Source organism: Leptosomus discolor, chromosome 10 (assembly GCF_034619465.1).
Source record: "Leptosomus discolor isolate bLepDis1 chromosome 10, bLepDis1.hap2, whole genome shotgun sequence".
Classification (NCBI taxonomy): domain Eukaryota; kingdom Metazoa; phylum Chordata; class Aves; order Leptosomiformes; family Leptosomidae; genus Leptosomus; species Leptosomus discolor.
Window position 1 is genome coordinate 957,581 of NC_141400.1, and position 14,372 is coordinate 971,952.

Below are 14,372 nucleotides of genomic sequence, written 5' to 3' on the forward strand. Positions count from 1 at the left end.
TCTACCACCTGAAAATGGTGAAGTTTAGCAATGCTGCTGGTTCTGCAAACTGGATGCTCCGGAGAGGGCTGTGGGGACTGATGCTGGTTTTGTCTGTAGCCATATACGGCTCTCATGCTCCCCTCCTGACCCAGTGCAAGGTGGACGGGATGATCCCCTTCAGCTCCGCGTCCGTCGTGGTTCTTGTCGAGCTGACAAAGCTGCTGTTATCCTTCGTGTTCCTGCTCACCTGGGACCGGGAGCTGCTGGGAGTCGCGGTGTCGTGGCGCCACGTTGCCCCCTTCGCCCTCTCTGCCCTGCTCTATGCTGCCAACAACAACCTGGTGGTTCACATGCAGCTCTTCATGGATCCCAGCACCTACCAGGTCCTGAGTAACTTGAAGATCGTCAGCACTGCGCTCCTCTACAGCCTCTTCCTGCGCCAGAGACTCGGCGTGCGCAGGTGGCTGGCTCTTCTCCTGCTGGTGGCCGCTGGGGTGAGCTACAGCTGCGGCGGCCTGCAGGACCCCGGCAGCCCCTCCAAGATGCAGCTGCACGTCACGCTGGTGGGCTTGCTGCTGATCTCTGTGTACTGCCTGATCTCGGGTTTGTCTGCTGTCTACACGGAAGCCATCCTGAAAACGCAGCCGCTGCCTCTCAGCCTGCAGAACCTCTTCCTCTACTTCTTTGGGGTCCTGCTCAACCTGATGGGCTACTTCTGGAGCAGCGCAGAGGGCGGATTCTTGGACGGCTTCTCCTCCTGGGTGCTGGTCATTGTGGTCAGCCAGGCCTTGAACGGCTTGATCATGTCCGTGGTCATGAAGCACAGCAGCAACATCACCCGGCTCTTCGTGATCTCCTGCTCCATCCTGGTCAACGCCCTCCTGTCCGTCGCCCTCTTCAATCTGCAGCTCACCCTCCTCTTCTTCGTTGCCGTCTCGTGCATCGGCCTCGCCGTTCACTTGTACTATGGGGTCACGTAGCTGCTGCCTTCCCGCCCTGCGTGCGCCAGGGCACCCTGCAGTTGTCCCTCGGGGCGGGGGGGGCGGGGGGGGTCAGTGCTTGCGCTGGGGCTGGTGGTGGAAGCACCGCGGTGCTCTGGCCATCGTCCTCCCTGCCCTGGTGTTGGCAGGGAGTCGTTACCGGTGGGTATGTGCGTGACTAGCCAGGAGCCCCTGAAGGAGGAGTGCTGAGGGGGAGAGTGCCCTGGCCCTGCTTCCAGGGGGGGAGCTGGGCCCTGCTTCAGCCCGGCCAGGCTCTGTGCCGCGGGACTGCCGTGTGAGCAGACCTGCCCAGCCTCCAGGGTGGGTCCGGAGCCCCTTGGCCTTGGGGCATCTCATGTTCTTGAGCTGCTTCCACCATCTCCCGTGCACCAGAGTGCACCTGCCTCCTGTGCCTGTAAACGCTCCTGCAGCCGTTGCCTCGGCTGTGCTGCGGGCGCGGCCCTGCGGCCCCGTCGCTGCCAGGCTCGCGCTGCGTCGGGGGGCGTCCCTCCCACCTCTGCACTTTTCCAGCCCACCCCTCGCCCCTGCCCCTGGCTGACGGGCTGCTCTCCTTAGGCCCCGCTTCCCCTTCCCGGGCGTGGTGTCAGTGCTCGGTGCGGGGCAGGTGGGGAAGGGAGGGGTGTGGGAGCGGTTTCACCTGCTCCCCAAGAGGGAGGCAGCGCCCAAATCTGTCCCTGCGCTGCAGGCAGTGAGTTCCTGGCCGGCAGAAGGCGCAGCTGGCTCGGGCCGGGGTTATTAAAGTTGCAGTTCAGCAGCCTGTGTCTGTCTGTCCTCCCTGCAGGAAGGTGTCTGTGCTGCTTGGCAGAGGTTTGGGGGCCAGGGGCACGTCCGAGCACGACGACGCTCACCGGGGAAGGGGCACCTGCTTTATTCCACGTGGCAGCGGCCGGGGGGCCGCCAGCCCTCGCGCTGTGCCCCTCTGCTCCTGTTGCAGGGCTGCGCCCGCGCTCATGCTCCTGCAGGCCCAGCAGCAGAGCAGGGTTTTCCCCACAGGGGCAGAGGGGTGAAGCACCCCCTGCTTCTGCCACCGAGCACCCTCCCTGGGGCCAGGCTTCTGCCAGGAGCAGCTCTGCAGGCAGAGCAGGCGGGACAGGAGCCCTCTGCCCTGTGGAAGTGCTGTGCCGGCGCCCTGCCGCCGCCAGGGCTGGTGGCTCGCTCCAGGGAAGGCGGGTTGAGGTGGCGGGGGTCTGCAGGGACCCCGTCCTGCCAGCGCAGCTGTCCCCACCACCCTGGGATGCTGGCTCAGGGTGTCTGCGTGGTGGCATCGGCCGAGCCCAGCCCTCGGGCATCCCGCAGCTGCTGGTTGCGCGTGGCGAGCTCCGCAGCATCCCGGAGCGCCTCCTGCAGCAGCACCCGGTGCCAGCGGTCCAGGGCATCCCTCTGCTCCTCTGCCAGGCGCTGCTGGTCCCGAAGCACCTACAGGGATGCCTGGGGTTGCCTGGCGCAGCCCCGGCAGCCTGGAGATGTATCCCCGGCCCTCGCTGCCCACCTGCAGCAGGTGCTGCCTGCAGGCCTGCGTCTCCTGCCGATGGCTCTGCAGCAAGGCCTCCAGGTCCCCCTCGGCCGCCTCCCGCTCCCTCCGCGCTGCCTCCAGGCTCAGGCTCAGCGCGGCCACCTCCTGTTGCCAGCGGGCTGTGTCCCACTGCAGGGGACAGGGATGAGGACAGGGCAGCCGTGGGGTGTTTCTGCTCCCTGGGGCTGCCTTCCCCTGGCGGGGGGGAGGAAGCACCAGGGAAAGAGGAGAGCGTGGAGCCCGCAGTGATGGACTCGGTGTGTGCCCACCTCCCTGCTCGCTTCCTGGCCTGGCCCTGCCCGGTCCCCGAGCTCTCGCTGGAGGAGCAGGCAGTGCTGAGCCCGCAGCCGCTGCCGCTGTGCCTTGGCCAGGGCGTACTGCACCTCCAGGGATGGGCACGGCCGGCACCAGCTCCCTGCCTGGCAGACAGCAGAGCAGGCTCGGCCAGGATCTGGGGGACCCGGCGCAGGAGCGGCCAGCGAGGACCCCGTGGGTTGCCACTCACTGTGTCGCTCCCAGTCGGTGGCCGTGGCGCTTTGCTCAGCGAGGGCTCCTCCAGCAGAGCCTGCCCTGCACTTGCCGGGGTTTGGCTGTCCCCGCCCTGGCTGCCCTCGCTGGCACCTGATCCTGGGTGGGGAGAGGGAAGCAGAAAGAGCATGGCGTGGTGTGGCTGAAGCGGTTTAAACCAGGGACTGAGGCCCCTTCCAGCCCCGGCAAAGCCTTTTCCCACCGTGTAAAGCGATGCTCCGTGCCCACATATCAGCCACCCAGGCGTGGGGCGCGTGTCTGTCCCCGCGCTCCGGACCTGCTGGCTCCAGGCTGGCACCTGTCAGGGGCGTTTGGGTCCCAGGCTGCTGGCCTGCCGCTCTTTTCTCTGCAGAGACACCCACCTGGGAGTGGGAGTCACGGGGACACAACCAGGATTCGGGGCTTCTCCCGCACCTTGGTTGTCCCTGGATAAGGGGTCCGTGACCTGACCTGTGCCCACCTTAGCACTGGGCTGATGCATCTGGCTTGTCCCGAGCACCTCGGCAGCTGCCTGCTTCTTCTCCCACCTTTGGCTCTTCAGCACCTGAAAGAAGGAGCTGGGGGTCCATGCTGGGGTCCTGGAGACCTCCAGGCATGGCACAGCTCCAGGGACATGTCCCACCCCCCCCCCCAGTCTCGCCCCCTGCCCCCAGCAGGCAGTCCCCAGCCCCTGCCCTCAGTGCCAGGACAGAGCCTGGGCCTTATCTGACAGGGGGAGATCAGTGCCATCCCGGTCCCATGTGGTGGCCAGGGATGTTCCCCCACCTTCAGCTCCCATAGGGCTCTCCGCAGCTGGGCCACAGCTGTCTTCTGCTCGGGGGGGCCGGTTCCAGCCAGCAGCTCCATCCGCAGCCCTCGGATCTCCCGCCGACGTGCCGTGATCTCTTGCGCGGGGTCCCAAAGCGTGGCAGAGATCGGCTTGGCCAGCCCCTTCACCCGCTCGGCCAGCCCCAGCGCCGCCAGGATCTCGTCTCTGGAGGTGTCTGGGGGAGCAGCAAGCCCTGGGTAGGGGCCACGGGAGTCCACCAGCACGGCAATGTCCCGGTGCCTGGCACAGCGTCAGGGCTGACGGGAATGAGTGGAGCCGGTGTCCAGCTCCCGACAACTGTGGGTGCCCCCAGGCAGCAGCCAGGGACCCAGGGCCAGGTGTGGGGCAGGATGGGGGGAAACCTCAGGGAGGGGGCACCCCAAAGCAGTGTCCCACTCCCAGGGGGTACCTGGTGCCACACACAGCAGCAGGAACGTCAGGCTGTTCCCTTCCAGCAGCCGCTCAACGATCCAGGGCAGGCAGCCGGCGTCAGGCAGGGGGTGCCCGGTGCCCGGTGCCCTGCGCATGGGGCGAGAGACACCCCGGGAGGGGGATGATGCTGGGACCCATGTGCCGGGCAGGCTGAGCCCCGACCCACGGGAGCCCAAGGAGAGGCTGGCCATGCTGGGAGCAAGCCCACCTCCCAAGGGGCGGTGGCACCCCCTTGCCTCCCAGCCACAGGCTCCCACCGGGGTGTCAGGGTCCCTCCTGCTTCACCTCTGGGTGCCGAATCCCCCCCCTCCGACCCCGCCAGCAGGCACTGCAGGGGTGCCGGTGAGGGGACGGGGCTCAGCCCCAGCACAGAGCCGCAGCCCGGTACGTACGGCTTGGGGCAGGGCCCAGTGGCCCCAGGGGACACCAGGATCCTGAGGGCCGAGCGCTGGTGCCTGCCACCCTCCAGCTCCCGCTCCACGGTGAGAGTGAAGAGGCTGCCGGCCCTGGGGAGAGAGGCCAGCACGGGAGCGGGGCTGCCGCGATGCCCGGAGCCAGCCCCAGCACCCCGCGGCCCGATCCTTCCTGATCCGCAGGGATATCTGCCAAATCCCTCACCCCTGCACGGCCGAGCGCCCATCGGCGGGGGGCTGCTGCGCACACCCCTGGAACGGTGCCGGGATGGCACCCAGCCCCCAGGCATAGACGCTGATGGCAGTCTGGGCATCAGGCACGGCAATTTCCATCACCTCCTCCACCATCCTGGAAGCAGAGGGAGATGAGAGTGAGAGAGGAGGGCCACGTCCACCCGCCTCCTGCGTGCCTGGGCTCCCGAAGGGAAACCCCTGGCCGTCCTCTGGCAGGGCACCGTGCTCCCTGCCCAGCCCCACGCTTGACGTTGGGATACCAGCCCCCCGGGAGTACCTGCCCGACCACGGGGCATCAGGTACCTACAGGCCCAGGGGCGTGACAACCATCACTTGGAGAGCTCGGCCATTGGAACGGAGCAGGTCCCAGGCTTTGTCATGGGAACGGACCTGGAACAGGGCTGTGTTAGGCAGGGGGGGCAGAAAGAGGGGGCTGCTGGCACCCCACACTCACCGCAGACCCAGGTTACTTGTGGCCATGCCCAGGTAAGGGCCGAGAAGGGAGAGATCTTGGGGTCACTTCCAGCTTTTCCAGGCCTGGGGCCAGGGAAAGGCAGAGCCCTGGGAACACCCAAGCCCTGTGTGTATTTTGGCAGGTCCCTGGCAGCAACCCAGAGCCAAAGGGCAGGGCCCAGCCTGGTGGCAGGAGCTGGCATCGCTCCTGTGCCAACCAAGGACACACTGGAGGGACCTTCAGGCCACAAAGAGCAGTGGCTGGCAGGAAAAGCCCAGCCACGAAGTGGGCAGGAGGGTGTTAGAGGGCTTTCCTATTCCCACCATGCTGCTGGAGCCCGGGAGACACCCCGTGGGCAGCTGAGGCTTCCCGCGCCTGCAAAGCCCTACAAAGTGAGAAAACCTGGGACCCAAAGGTCTCCAGCCCCTTGTCACCCTCCGACATGGGGGACTTGGTGGCAGTACTGGGGCAATACACGCCCCTTGGCATAGCAGGGTCTGGCCAGTGGCAGAGAGGGAACAGGACCCCTACCCCAGGGCATCCTGGCCAGCCCAGCTCCTGCCCTACCTGGACCAGGCTGACAGTTTGCAGGCTCTGTGCATCGCCCCACAAGGCCTCCAGTTCTTGGAAGATGGTGTCGATCACCTGGGGACAAGCCGGTCAAGCTGGGAGCCGTTGGTTCTTGGCACCCATGGCTGGGTCTCACGGCCGTACCAGCAGGACTGGGGTCAGCTGGATGACCCAAGAGCCCAACACCGTGCAGTTGCACTGTCACCTCTCCTCTACCGTGCCCAACGCCCTCACCTGCCAGATGATGCTCTGGAAGGGTAGCTGGGTCCCAGGGCCATGGGGGTCCCACAGCAGCAGGGACACACTGTAGCCAAGGGGAACCAGGGCCAGCTGGGGTCTTGCCAACTCCAGGACCTTCTCCTAGTAGGAGAGACGTGGCTAGCAGAGCAGGGATGGCACGGCACAGCCAGCGTGGCATGGCGAGGGCAGCACGGTGCGGATGGCCCAGCGCAGAGGGCATTGGCATGGATCGGGCAGCACAACGCCGATGGTATGGCACGGGTAGCCCAGCACAGGCAGCCCAGTACGGATGGCACGGTGTCGATGCACAGCATGTGGGTGGCGTGGGTGGCGTGGGCGGCGTGGCACAATGGTGCACGGCACGCCAGAGGGCATGGCATGGGCAACGAGGCACAGACGGCACGGCACGGCACGGCACGGCACGGCACGGCAGCCACGTCCCAGCACCCAAGAGGAAACAGGCAAGCGGTGAGAAACACCAGCAGAGCCACACATAGGACCAGGCCTGACGAGCTGGCAGTGGTGCACAGTGGCCCTGGGACCACAGCTGGGTGCCCCAGCCCACGGCTTTGGGACAGCATGTCCCTGGCTCACGGGGCTGGGGATAGGTGTGCAGAAGGAGGGTTTGGGGCCCACAGTACCTGTCCTGCATCCAAGCGGAAGACGCCATCAACAGTCAAGCAGCTGTCCTGGCACCGGGGAGGGAGGGAGGGTGATAACGTTCAGCTTTCCCCCATCCCAGTATGACCAGTGCAGGGTAAAGGAAGGACTGGGCACAGTGGGATGGAGATGGCAGGGGTGGCATGGAGGACCTGGCACAGGCAAGGGTGGGGAGACAGCCCTTCCCTTCCCCTGCTATTTGGTAACTCCCAGGAGCCCCCACAAGAGAGGGGCCCATAGGGGTGTGGGGCAGGATCAGCCCAAGACCTCAGCACCCGTCAGGGTCCCGAGCATGGCAGGTGGCTGGGACAGAGCCCCCTGCTCTCGTCTGGTTCCCCAGGGACACTCGTCCCCTTGATGCCCATGTCCCTGCCCCTCTCACCTGGGCCTCCTTCCCAGCAAAGAGAAGCTGCAGGGGGTCTTCGCCGCTGGCCGCCCCGCTTTCCCCCGGCCCTGAAAACACTGGGGGTCACCCCACCTGCCCCAGCTCTGTACCCCCGCCACAGCCTGGGGCCAGGTCCCAGGGCTTCACATCATTCCCGAGCCCTCCCGCTATGACCGCGGCGCTCAGAGCCACCAGGGTGGGGAGGACGCCCCCTCCCCATCACCACTGCCCAGGCCAGGCCCACCAGCATGGCCAGTGGTCCCAGTGCCACCACAGCTGTGGCTGCCGCCCAGCCTGGTTCCCCGGCCTGGGGGTTCGGACTGAAGGCACTGGGACGCTGCAGGTGTGCTGAGCCCCAGCCCTACCTGCTGCCTGGTGGAGTCCCACGGCTGCTCGTACGCAGACATCCCGCTCGGCCTGCCGGGGCACAGGGCAGAGAGGGAATGAGCTGGGTCCTGCCCCGCGCACCCAGCACCTGCCAGGAGCTGGATGAGCCCCTGGGGAGCTGGACAGTGCCTGGACACGCTGCACTGAACGCAGGGGACAGATCCCTCCAAACCACCCTGTGATGGGTGTCTCCCATGATGGCACTCACCTCCCTGGCATCCATGGCCAGCTCAGCAGCAGCAGCCCTTGAGCTGCTGTTTCGGACAGGGCAGGGGATGGGGTTACACGGGGAGGATCCTGTTCCCCTGCATTATTAATGGATGGCAGGCACAGGCGCGTGGGCAGAGCCGGGCAGAGTCAGTCCCAGCCTGGAGGCACCGTGTTCTGGAGGCTGAGCCCTGAGAGGACCATAGGAGGCAAGTGGGTGCCTGGACCCACTCGCACCATTGGCATGCTCCTGGCTCCAAGAGGGACATCTCTGCAAGCTGGGGATGGGACACGAGGGATCTTGGACTATCATGAAGGTTTCCTAGACACAAGAAGCAACACGAACCACAGAATCACCTTTATCGGTGAAAACACAAAAGGAAATGCTGAAGCTAAGGATCTCTGCGGTCTGTGGAAAGGCAAACTGTGGGAGACAGGAGAGAGAGGTCCCAGCCCCTGCCCCTTGCGTTTGGACAGGCACAATGAGGAGATGCACACGTGTCCCTCCACCTGCCACCATTCCCCCTACAGAATGCGATTACAAGGCTGCCCCGGCCCCCCCGAGCCCCAGCCTCACCAAATGTCTTTGGGCATGAGGGTGACGCCAGGCTGGGCACGAGCCCTCATTGCAAACGGAGCAAGCAGCACCCGGGGCTCCGTCGGGAGCAGAGCAAGGGGTGGGGTTGTGCTTCATGTGGGTGCTGCTAAGGGAAAGCAAGTCCTAGGATTCGGGGACAGAGGGGTTTCTCCTTCCACATCCATTAGACAGCAGCTGCTGCTCCCTGTTCCCAGGACCAACCAGTAGCAAGGCTGAGCACCAGTCCCCGGGATGGAAATGCAGACACCCGGCGCACACACGTCCACACGGGTCAGCACAAGCAGCGCCTTTGCCAGCACCGTCTAACGGCCAACAGCGCGCCCACGGACACCAGCACACGGGCGGCACAGCCCCATCCCGCCTCTCCAGCGGCTCAGGGCTGACGCAGGCCGCTGGCCCAACCCCGCAGCCCCACCCTCGACCCACAGGCAGGTGCGCACCCCTGGGCCCTTGCACACTCAGCACACCCCAGGTCCATCATGGATCCACGGCTGGACCCTGTTGAGCTGCTCTCCAGCTCCAGCCTCGGGTGTCCCGCCCCGGTTTCCCACCCACCGGCCAGCCCCGCCTGTGTTTGGTCGCAGCCACGTGCACATGGGCACGGACGGAACAGAGTGAGGCGACACAGAAAATATCCAGGAACAGATTTTAATGAGAAGGCAAGACAGCCCACGGGGACAAAGCACAAGGCTGGGCCAGGCGAGCGCTGCCTCCCTATGACCAGCCCCCTTCTTCCCCGTCCCCACCGTCCCGTGCTTGTTCCTTCCCCGCCCACCCGCAGTCAGCCTCTCTCTGATCCTTCCCATAAGCGTTCCCCAGCAAGTTTTGCGTTCCCCTGATCTCCCTCAGCACCCCGTAATCAATTTCCTCTTCCCTATGAGTTGTTTTCTGAATAACCCGGAATAAACCTGTTTTCCTCGTATCAGTCAAAAAAATTTCTAGCTGAACCTCTCCAAGGTCACACTTGAGGGGTTTGTCAACCAGTGCCTCGAGAGCTTGGTTGCTCTGTCTGTTGCTTCCCACTCATTAGTGTTTGTGCATAGGGGTGTTTAATTTATTCATTTTCCTGTCTTTTGTGGGTTTTTCCTTTATGCTGAATAGCACTTAACGGCTGGGCCGGGGGGCACAGGGCTACAAGGTGCCCGCACCAGACCCCAGTGAGGCTCAGGGCATCCAAGCACTGCCTGCAGCGGTACGAATATGATGGAGCCCGACTCCTCTTGCCCACGGCAGATGATATCCAGGAGCAATGGCTGCGTGTTGGGGCTTGGGGAGTCAGAGCTGGCCACTAGGGAAACCCCTGTGGGAGGCGGCAGCCCTGGGACAGAGCACGGCAAGGGGCTCTGCTTGGGGGGCTCCCCAGAACACGGACAGGCAAAGCCACAGCCACTGTGGGATAATGCTGGGAACAGTCCTGCTCCACGGGGGAGCCTGGACTGGGGACACGGAGAGAGCCCCTCACCAGCACCTGCGGGTCCTGTGAGTCCTCCCACGGAGCTCCTGGCCTTGCAGGCCCCGGGGCTGAGCCCCCGTGGGGCAGCACCGCCGGGAACGTTCCCTTCACACTCTGTGGCAGGGCTGGATGAGCCCCGGCCTGGATCTGACCAAGTAGACGGCCCCAGCCATGCCAAGCAGGGTGAGGGCAATGCAGACAGGGGCAACCACCGCAGCGACGTTACACTGCAGCGCTGAGACCGGCACGTCCTTCACCAGCCTGCCCTGGTAGAGAGGTGGGGAGTGACACACGTAGCCCTGGGGCCAGCCCTGCCCAAGGTGCCCCCTGTCCGCCAGCGCCTGGAGCCCCCCAGCCCCAGAGCACGAGCAGTTGTAGGGGTTCCCAGCCCCAGCCACATCCTGCAGGTTCCCCAGGAGCTTCACCTCATCCCACGGCAGCTCCGTAATCGAGTTGTTGTCTAGGTGGAGGGTGTCCAACATGGGGCAATTCCTGATGGAGGGGGCAGCCTGCAGCATGTTTTGGCTCAGGAAGAGCTTCTTCAGGGAGCTGAGGGAGATGTCTACGGCACGGAGGCGGTTGCAGCTCATGTCCAGCATTTCTAGACTGGGAGGCAGAGGTGTGAGGACTTCATCCAAGCCAGTGTCGGACAAGTTAAAAATCCGGAGGGACACTGGCCACTGGCAGGAGGAGGACTGGTCTGCCACGAGCTTGTTCTGGCTGAGATCTAGGCGCTGGAGCCCACGCAGCAGCCGCACGCTTTCGCACACGCTGTGGTAGGATGTCAGGTTGTTGCGTTGCAGACTCAGTACCTGGAGCTGAGGAAAAGCCCCCTGGCAGAAGGCAGGCATCAAGCTCTCATCCCCAAGGCCATTTTGGGCCATGTCCAGGGAGCGCAGAGCTCTGAACTCCCTTCCGATGCCACAGGGCAGGCTGGTGACACGGGAGCCAGTGACAGCCAGCTCCCGCAGCGTCCCCAGCCAGCTGCTCAGACTAGAGAAGTCTCTCTCGCGGCCCGTCAGCGGGGCAGATGTCACGTTGTGGAAGTGCAGGGACAATATGGGCAAGTCCTGGCCGGCCATTTCATTCCAGTTGCCTCTCCCCTCAAAAACGCAGCTCTCAAACACCAGCTCCTGTACCTGGGTGTAGGAGAAGAACCTCAGGACTCGGGCGAGGAGTATCTCAGGCACCAGGAGATCACCAAAAATTATTTTCCTGATGACAAGGGAGTCCAGCATTTTAATGGTGGAGGAGTCCAGGTCGCTGATGGGGAAGGCTACGTATCTCTGCAGCTCTCCTCCCCGAAACTCCACGACAGAGGCTGCAAGGCACTGGATGACGCTGCTTACAGTTTCCTCAGTCAGGTTGTAGCACACACAGTGCTCCTCAGTGCGATTGAAGAAACACCTGCCTTCTGCCTCCAACAGCCCCAGCCCCAGGAGAACAGCCACGTTCATGGTGAACAACTTATAAACGAGGAGAGCAACAGTGAAAGGCAGCGCTCTGGCGGCAGCTCAGGGGACGGTTCAGATCCAGCTGACCGGAGGGCTGCCTTGGGCAGGTTCCGTCCCGGAGAGCCACCCCTCAGGGACGCAGCGCTGCCCTCATCCCTCCTGCCCAACTGCCCTTCATGCGGGTCCAGCGCACCCCGTCGGCACCCGCCCGGCTACTGAGCTGTGACTCAGGGCAAAGCTCAGATCACCAGCAAAACACCCAAGAGCTACACTTGCACCACCCACTCCTCAGCAGTTTGTTGGTGGCACTGGTCTCACCTCACCCCAAAAGCAGGGCTTCAGCAAAGCAGCGTGGCTCCTCCTGAGGCGGCAGCCGCTGGGCTCTGCGCTTTCCTGCCTGGGCTGTCCCGCTGCGGGCTCCCTTTCCTAAGCAACCAGGACATCCCACGGATCAGGAGAAAATAGGAACATTGAGTGACGGACAGTGAAGCCAGACACAGCAGGCTGATCGCCGGACGGGAGAGCCGCAGCTCTATTTATTCCTCTGTGTGGCACACTCTGTAATCTGGAGCAGGAAATTGCAACAGATGGGTTTGTATTTTCCTTTTTCACACCCAGCGATTTGATTAATTATTACCAGCTCCCAAGGGGGTGGTAGAAAATAATTTCTGAGGGTCTGTGTTCATCCCTGTCAGCACCAAGCATTGCCTTGCTGTCCGGCTCACAGGAGAGGCTTATGAACAGGTCGCAAAAAACCAGCAAGCTGAGATTAAAGGCTCCTAAGCGTGCGCTGACTCAGCTCTGTCCGAGCATGCGGGCAGGGCGGTGGCAAGAAGTCTTCGGGGGTCTCCAGTCCAACCTCCTGCTTCGAGCCGGTCTCTTGCCGGCACTAGCCCTGATCAGCCACAGCTTTTTCTGGCTGCGTCTCGAAAATCTCCGAGGACGGAGCTCTCCTGCCTCTCTGTGTGCCGCGGGGCTGCACCACCCTCCTGGGGAGAAGCACTTGCGCGAAGCCCCCCTCACCGGGGCACAGCTCGGAGTAGGGGTGGGTTTGTCCAGTGACTCACCAGCCAGCGCACGCCGAAATGCTTCCTTGCCCCGCCGTCGCTTCCTCTAGCTCCTGCCAAATCCAGGGCTATCGGTGTCAAAGGCTCTGCAAGTGTTCCGCTCTCTCCTGCGCCCAGTCCTCCCCCGCCTCCAGCCCGATGGGACCTCGGTGCCTGCAAGTGTCTCCCAGCTGCCGTCGGTGCTTCCGCGGCCCGTCCCGCCTGCGCTCAGGCCTGGCTGTGGGGGCTGGCAGGCACGGGGAGGCAGGTTCCCAGGCGCTGCCCTCGCTCCCACTGCCTGACTTCCTGAGCAGGACGGGGCCAGCTGCGCCACGGGAAGCAACGCGCCGCGCAGCAACCGCCCAAGTCACTTCTGCTTCGCCTCCCTCCAGCAAAGGGCTCTTGCAGCTGCCCGTGGCTGCGGGCTGGGAAGGGGTTTGGTCTAAGTGCCAAGGCTGCTCACTTTCCTAGGAAGGACGAGGGAAGAGAGCACAGTCAAAGTGCCCCAATCGCGCTCTCAGGGCCAGCCCAAACACACCTTTGCTTCCAGATGCTCTGGGCTTGCTCTGCCTTGAGTCCACTGGGTGCTGAACACCCTGCAGGAGGCAATGCAGAAGGGCGCAGGACTGTCATGCCAGTATCCAGACCATCCCCAGGTGCCTGTGTCCCGTGTGGGATGGGGACGGGACAAATTCCCATCCGCTGTGTGCACAGCCCAATGCTGCAAAGGGCGCTTCCTCAGCCAAGGCTGGGCTTCCTTGGCAAGCTGGCTACTTGGCTTGGCTGAGGAACTCACGTCACTTGCCCCGTGCTGCTTTGGCAGCTGGTGGCTGTGCCTACACCAAGATGTTAACGCTCTCCGTCAGCAAGCGGAGACCACAAGGCATTTGGAGAGGTTTGTCAGGGATTTTTTCTTCCCTGGGAACTTCTCTGCCTATGTTGGGTTTCAGAAAGGGTTTCAGAAAGGCAACAGAACTGCATGGCTAGAAGATGCAATTCCCAGTTTGTCGTTGTTGACGCAGCATTACAGAGAGACACTATCAGTGGGAAAACAGCTGGGGCAGGAGCCGCCTGTCCCACGGGCTCTGGCACTCTGCTGCTGGGATGGGTGAAGGGAAGGTCTCCTTTCGGTCATTACATCTACTGCAGCTCATCGTCTTGTTCCTGGCACCCCAGGTGCAGAGCTGCCTTTCCCTGAGCGATTCCTTGTGCAGAGGGGCTCAGCAATGCTGTGAGTCCTCTTCCCCATCCTCAGGCTACACAAAATTGCTGCTATGGGGAAAAATCGTAACAGCTTTTCTGAGTTTTCCTCGCTACTCCTTTTGGTGAGGTCAGCAGCTCTGTTTGAGCCTTTTAATTGCTCCTTCCTGGCCACCAGCTGCAACCTTCCCCAACTGCCTTTGTGGGGAAAAATGAGCTTTTCTGTGTCTCCTCGGTGGCCAGCCACACCTTGCTTCAGAAACACGGGGGTTTGGAGGCATCTTTTGGGTGATGATTTTCTTGTTCTCATGGCCACCGTGGAAGATCCCAGGACACCAAGACCCACTGCCTTACATTTCTGGTGAGTCTCTGGTCTTTTTTGGCTTCAATAAACATACAATCCAGCCCTGTGGGAGCAGTAACTTTGCCTGAGCCCGGAGGCTGGCCGGTTTCAGCCCTGCAAGGCCAGAAGAGTTCGTCCTCTGGCTGGTTTCCCCGCACCGTGCACACTCGTGTCTGTGTCCCCGTCTGCAGGCCCTGCGCCCCATCCCTGGAGCCGCGGACCGCACCGAAGAGGGTCACCGCACGCTCCCCACCACCCAGCCAGGCAGCGGGGCCGGCCGGGCTCCCTCCTTGCCGCAGCAGCAGCAGGATGGCGGGGGTGCCCCAGCAGAGCCCCTGCCCCAGGGAGGGCAGATCCTGGTCCTCCTGGGCTGGCAGCTGGGGACACAGCGCGGGGGGGGGGGGGGGACCCGGGCCCTGGGGCTCCCCCGGGCTGCGGGCGGACCGGCCTGCCGAGCCCTCGGC

General features: G+C 63.7%; 2 protein-coding genes across 2 annotated transcripts; one reads left to right on the plus strand and one right to left on the minus strand.

The window, feature by feature from the left end:
- SLC35A4 (solute carrier family 35 member A4) lies at positions 1-1,018 on the plus strand. Its single transcript, XM_009952122.2, has one exon. It carries the CDS (start codon positions 15-17, stop codon positions 960-962), a length of 948 nt encoding a protein of 315 aa, XP_009950424.1. The 5' UTR covers positions 1-14; the 3' UTR covers positions 963-1,018.
- Positions 1,019-9,972: 8,954 nt separating this feature from the next.
- Positions 9,973-11,322, minus strand: CD14 (CD14 molecule). The gene has a single exon (XM_009956981.2). The coding sequence runs from the start codon at positions 11,320-11,322 to the stop codon at positions 9,973-9,975; it is 1,350 nt and encodes a 449-aa protein (XP_009955283.2).
- Positions 11,323-14,372: the final 3,050 nt, after the last annotated feature.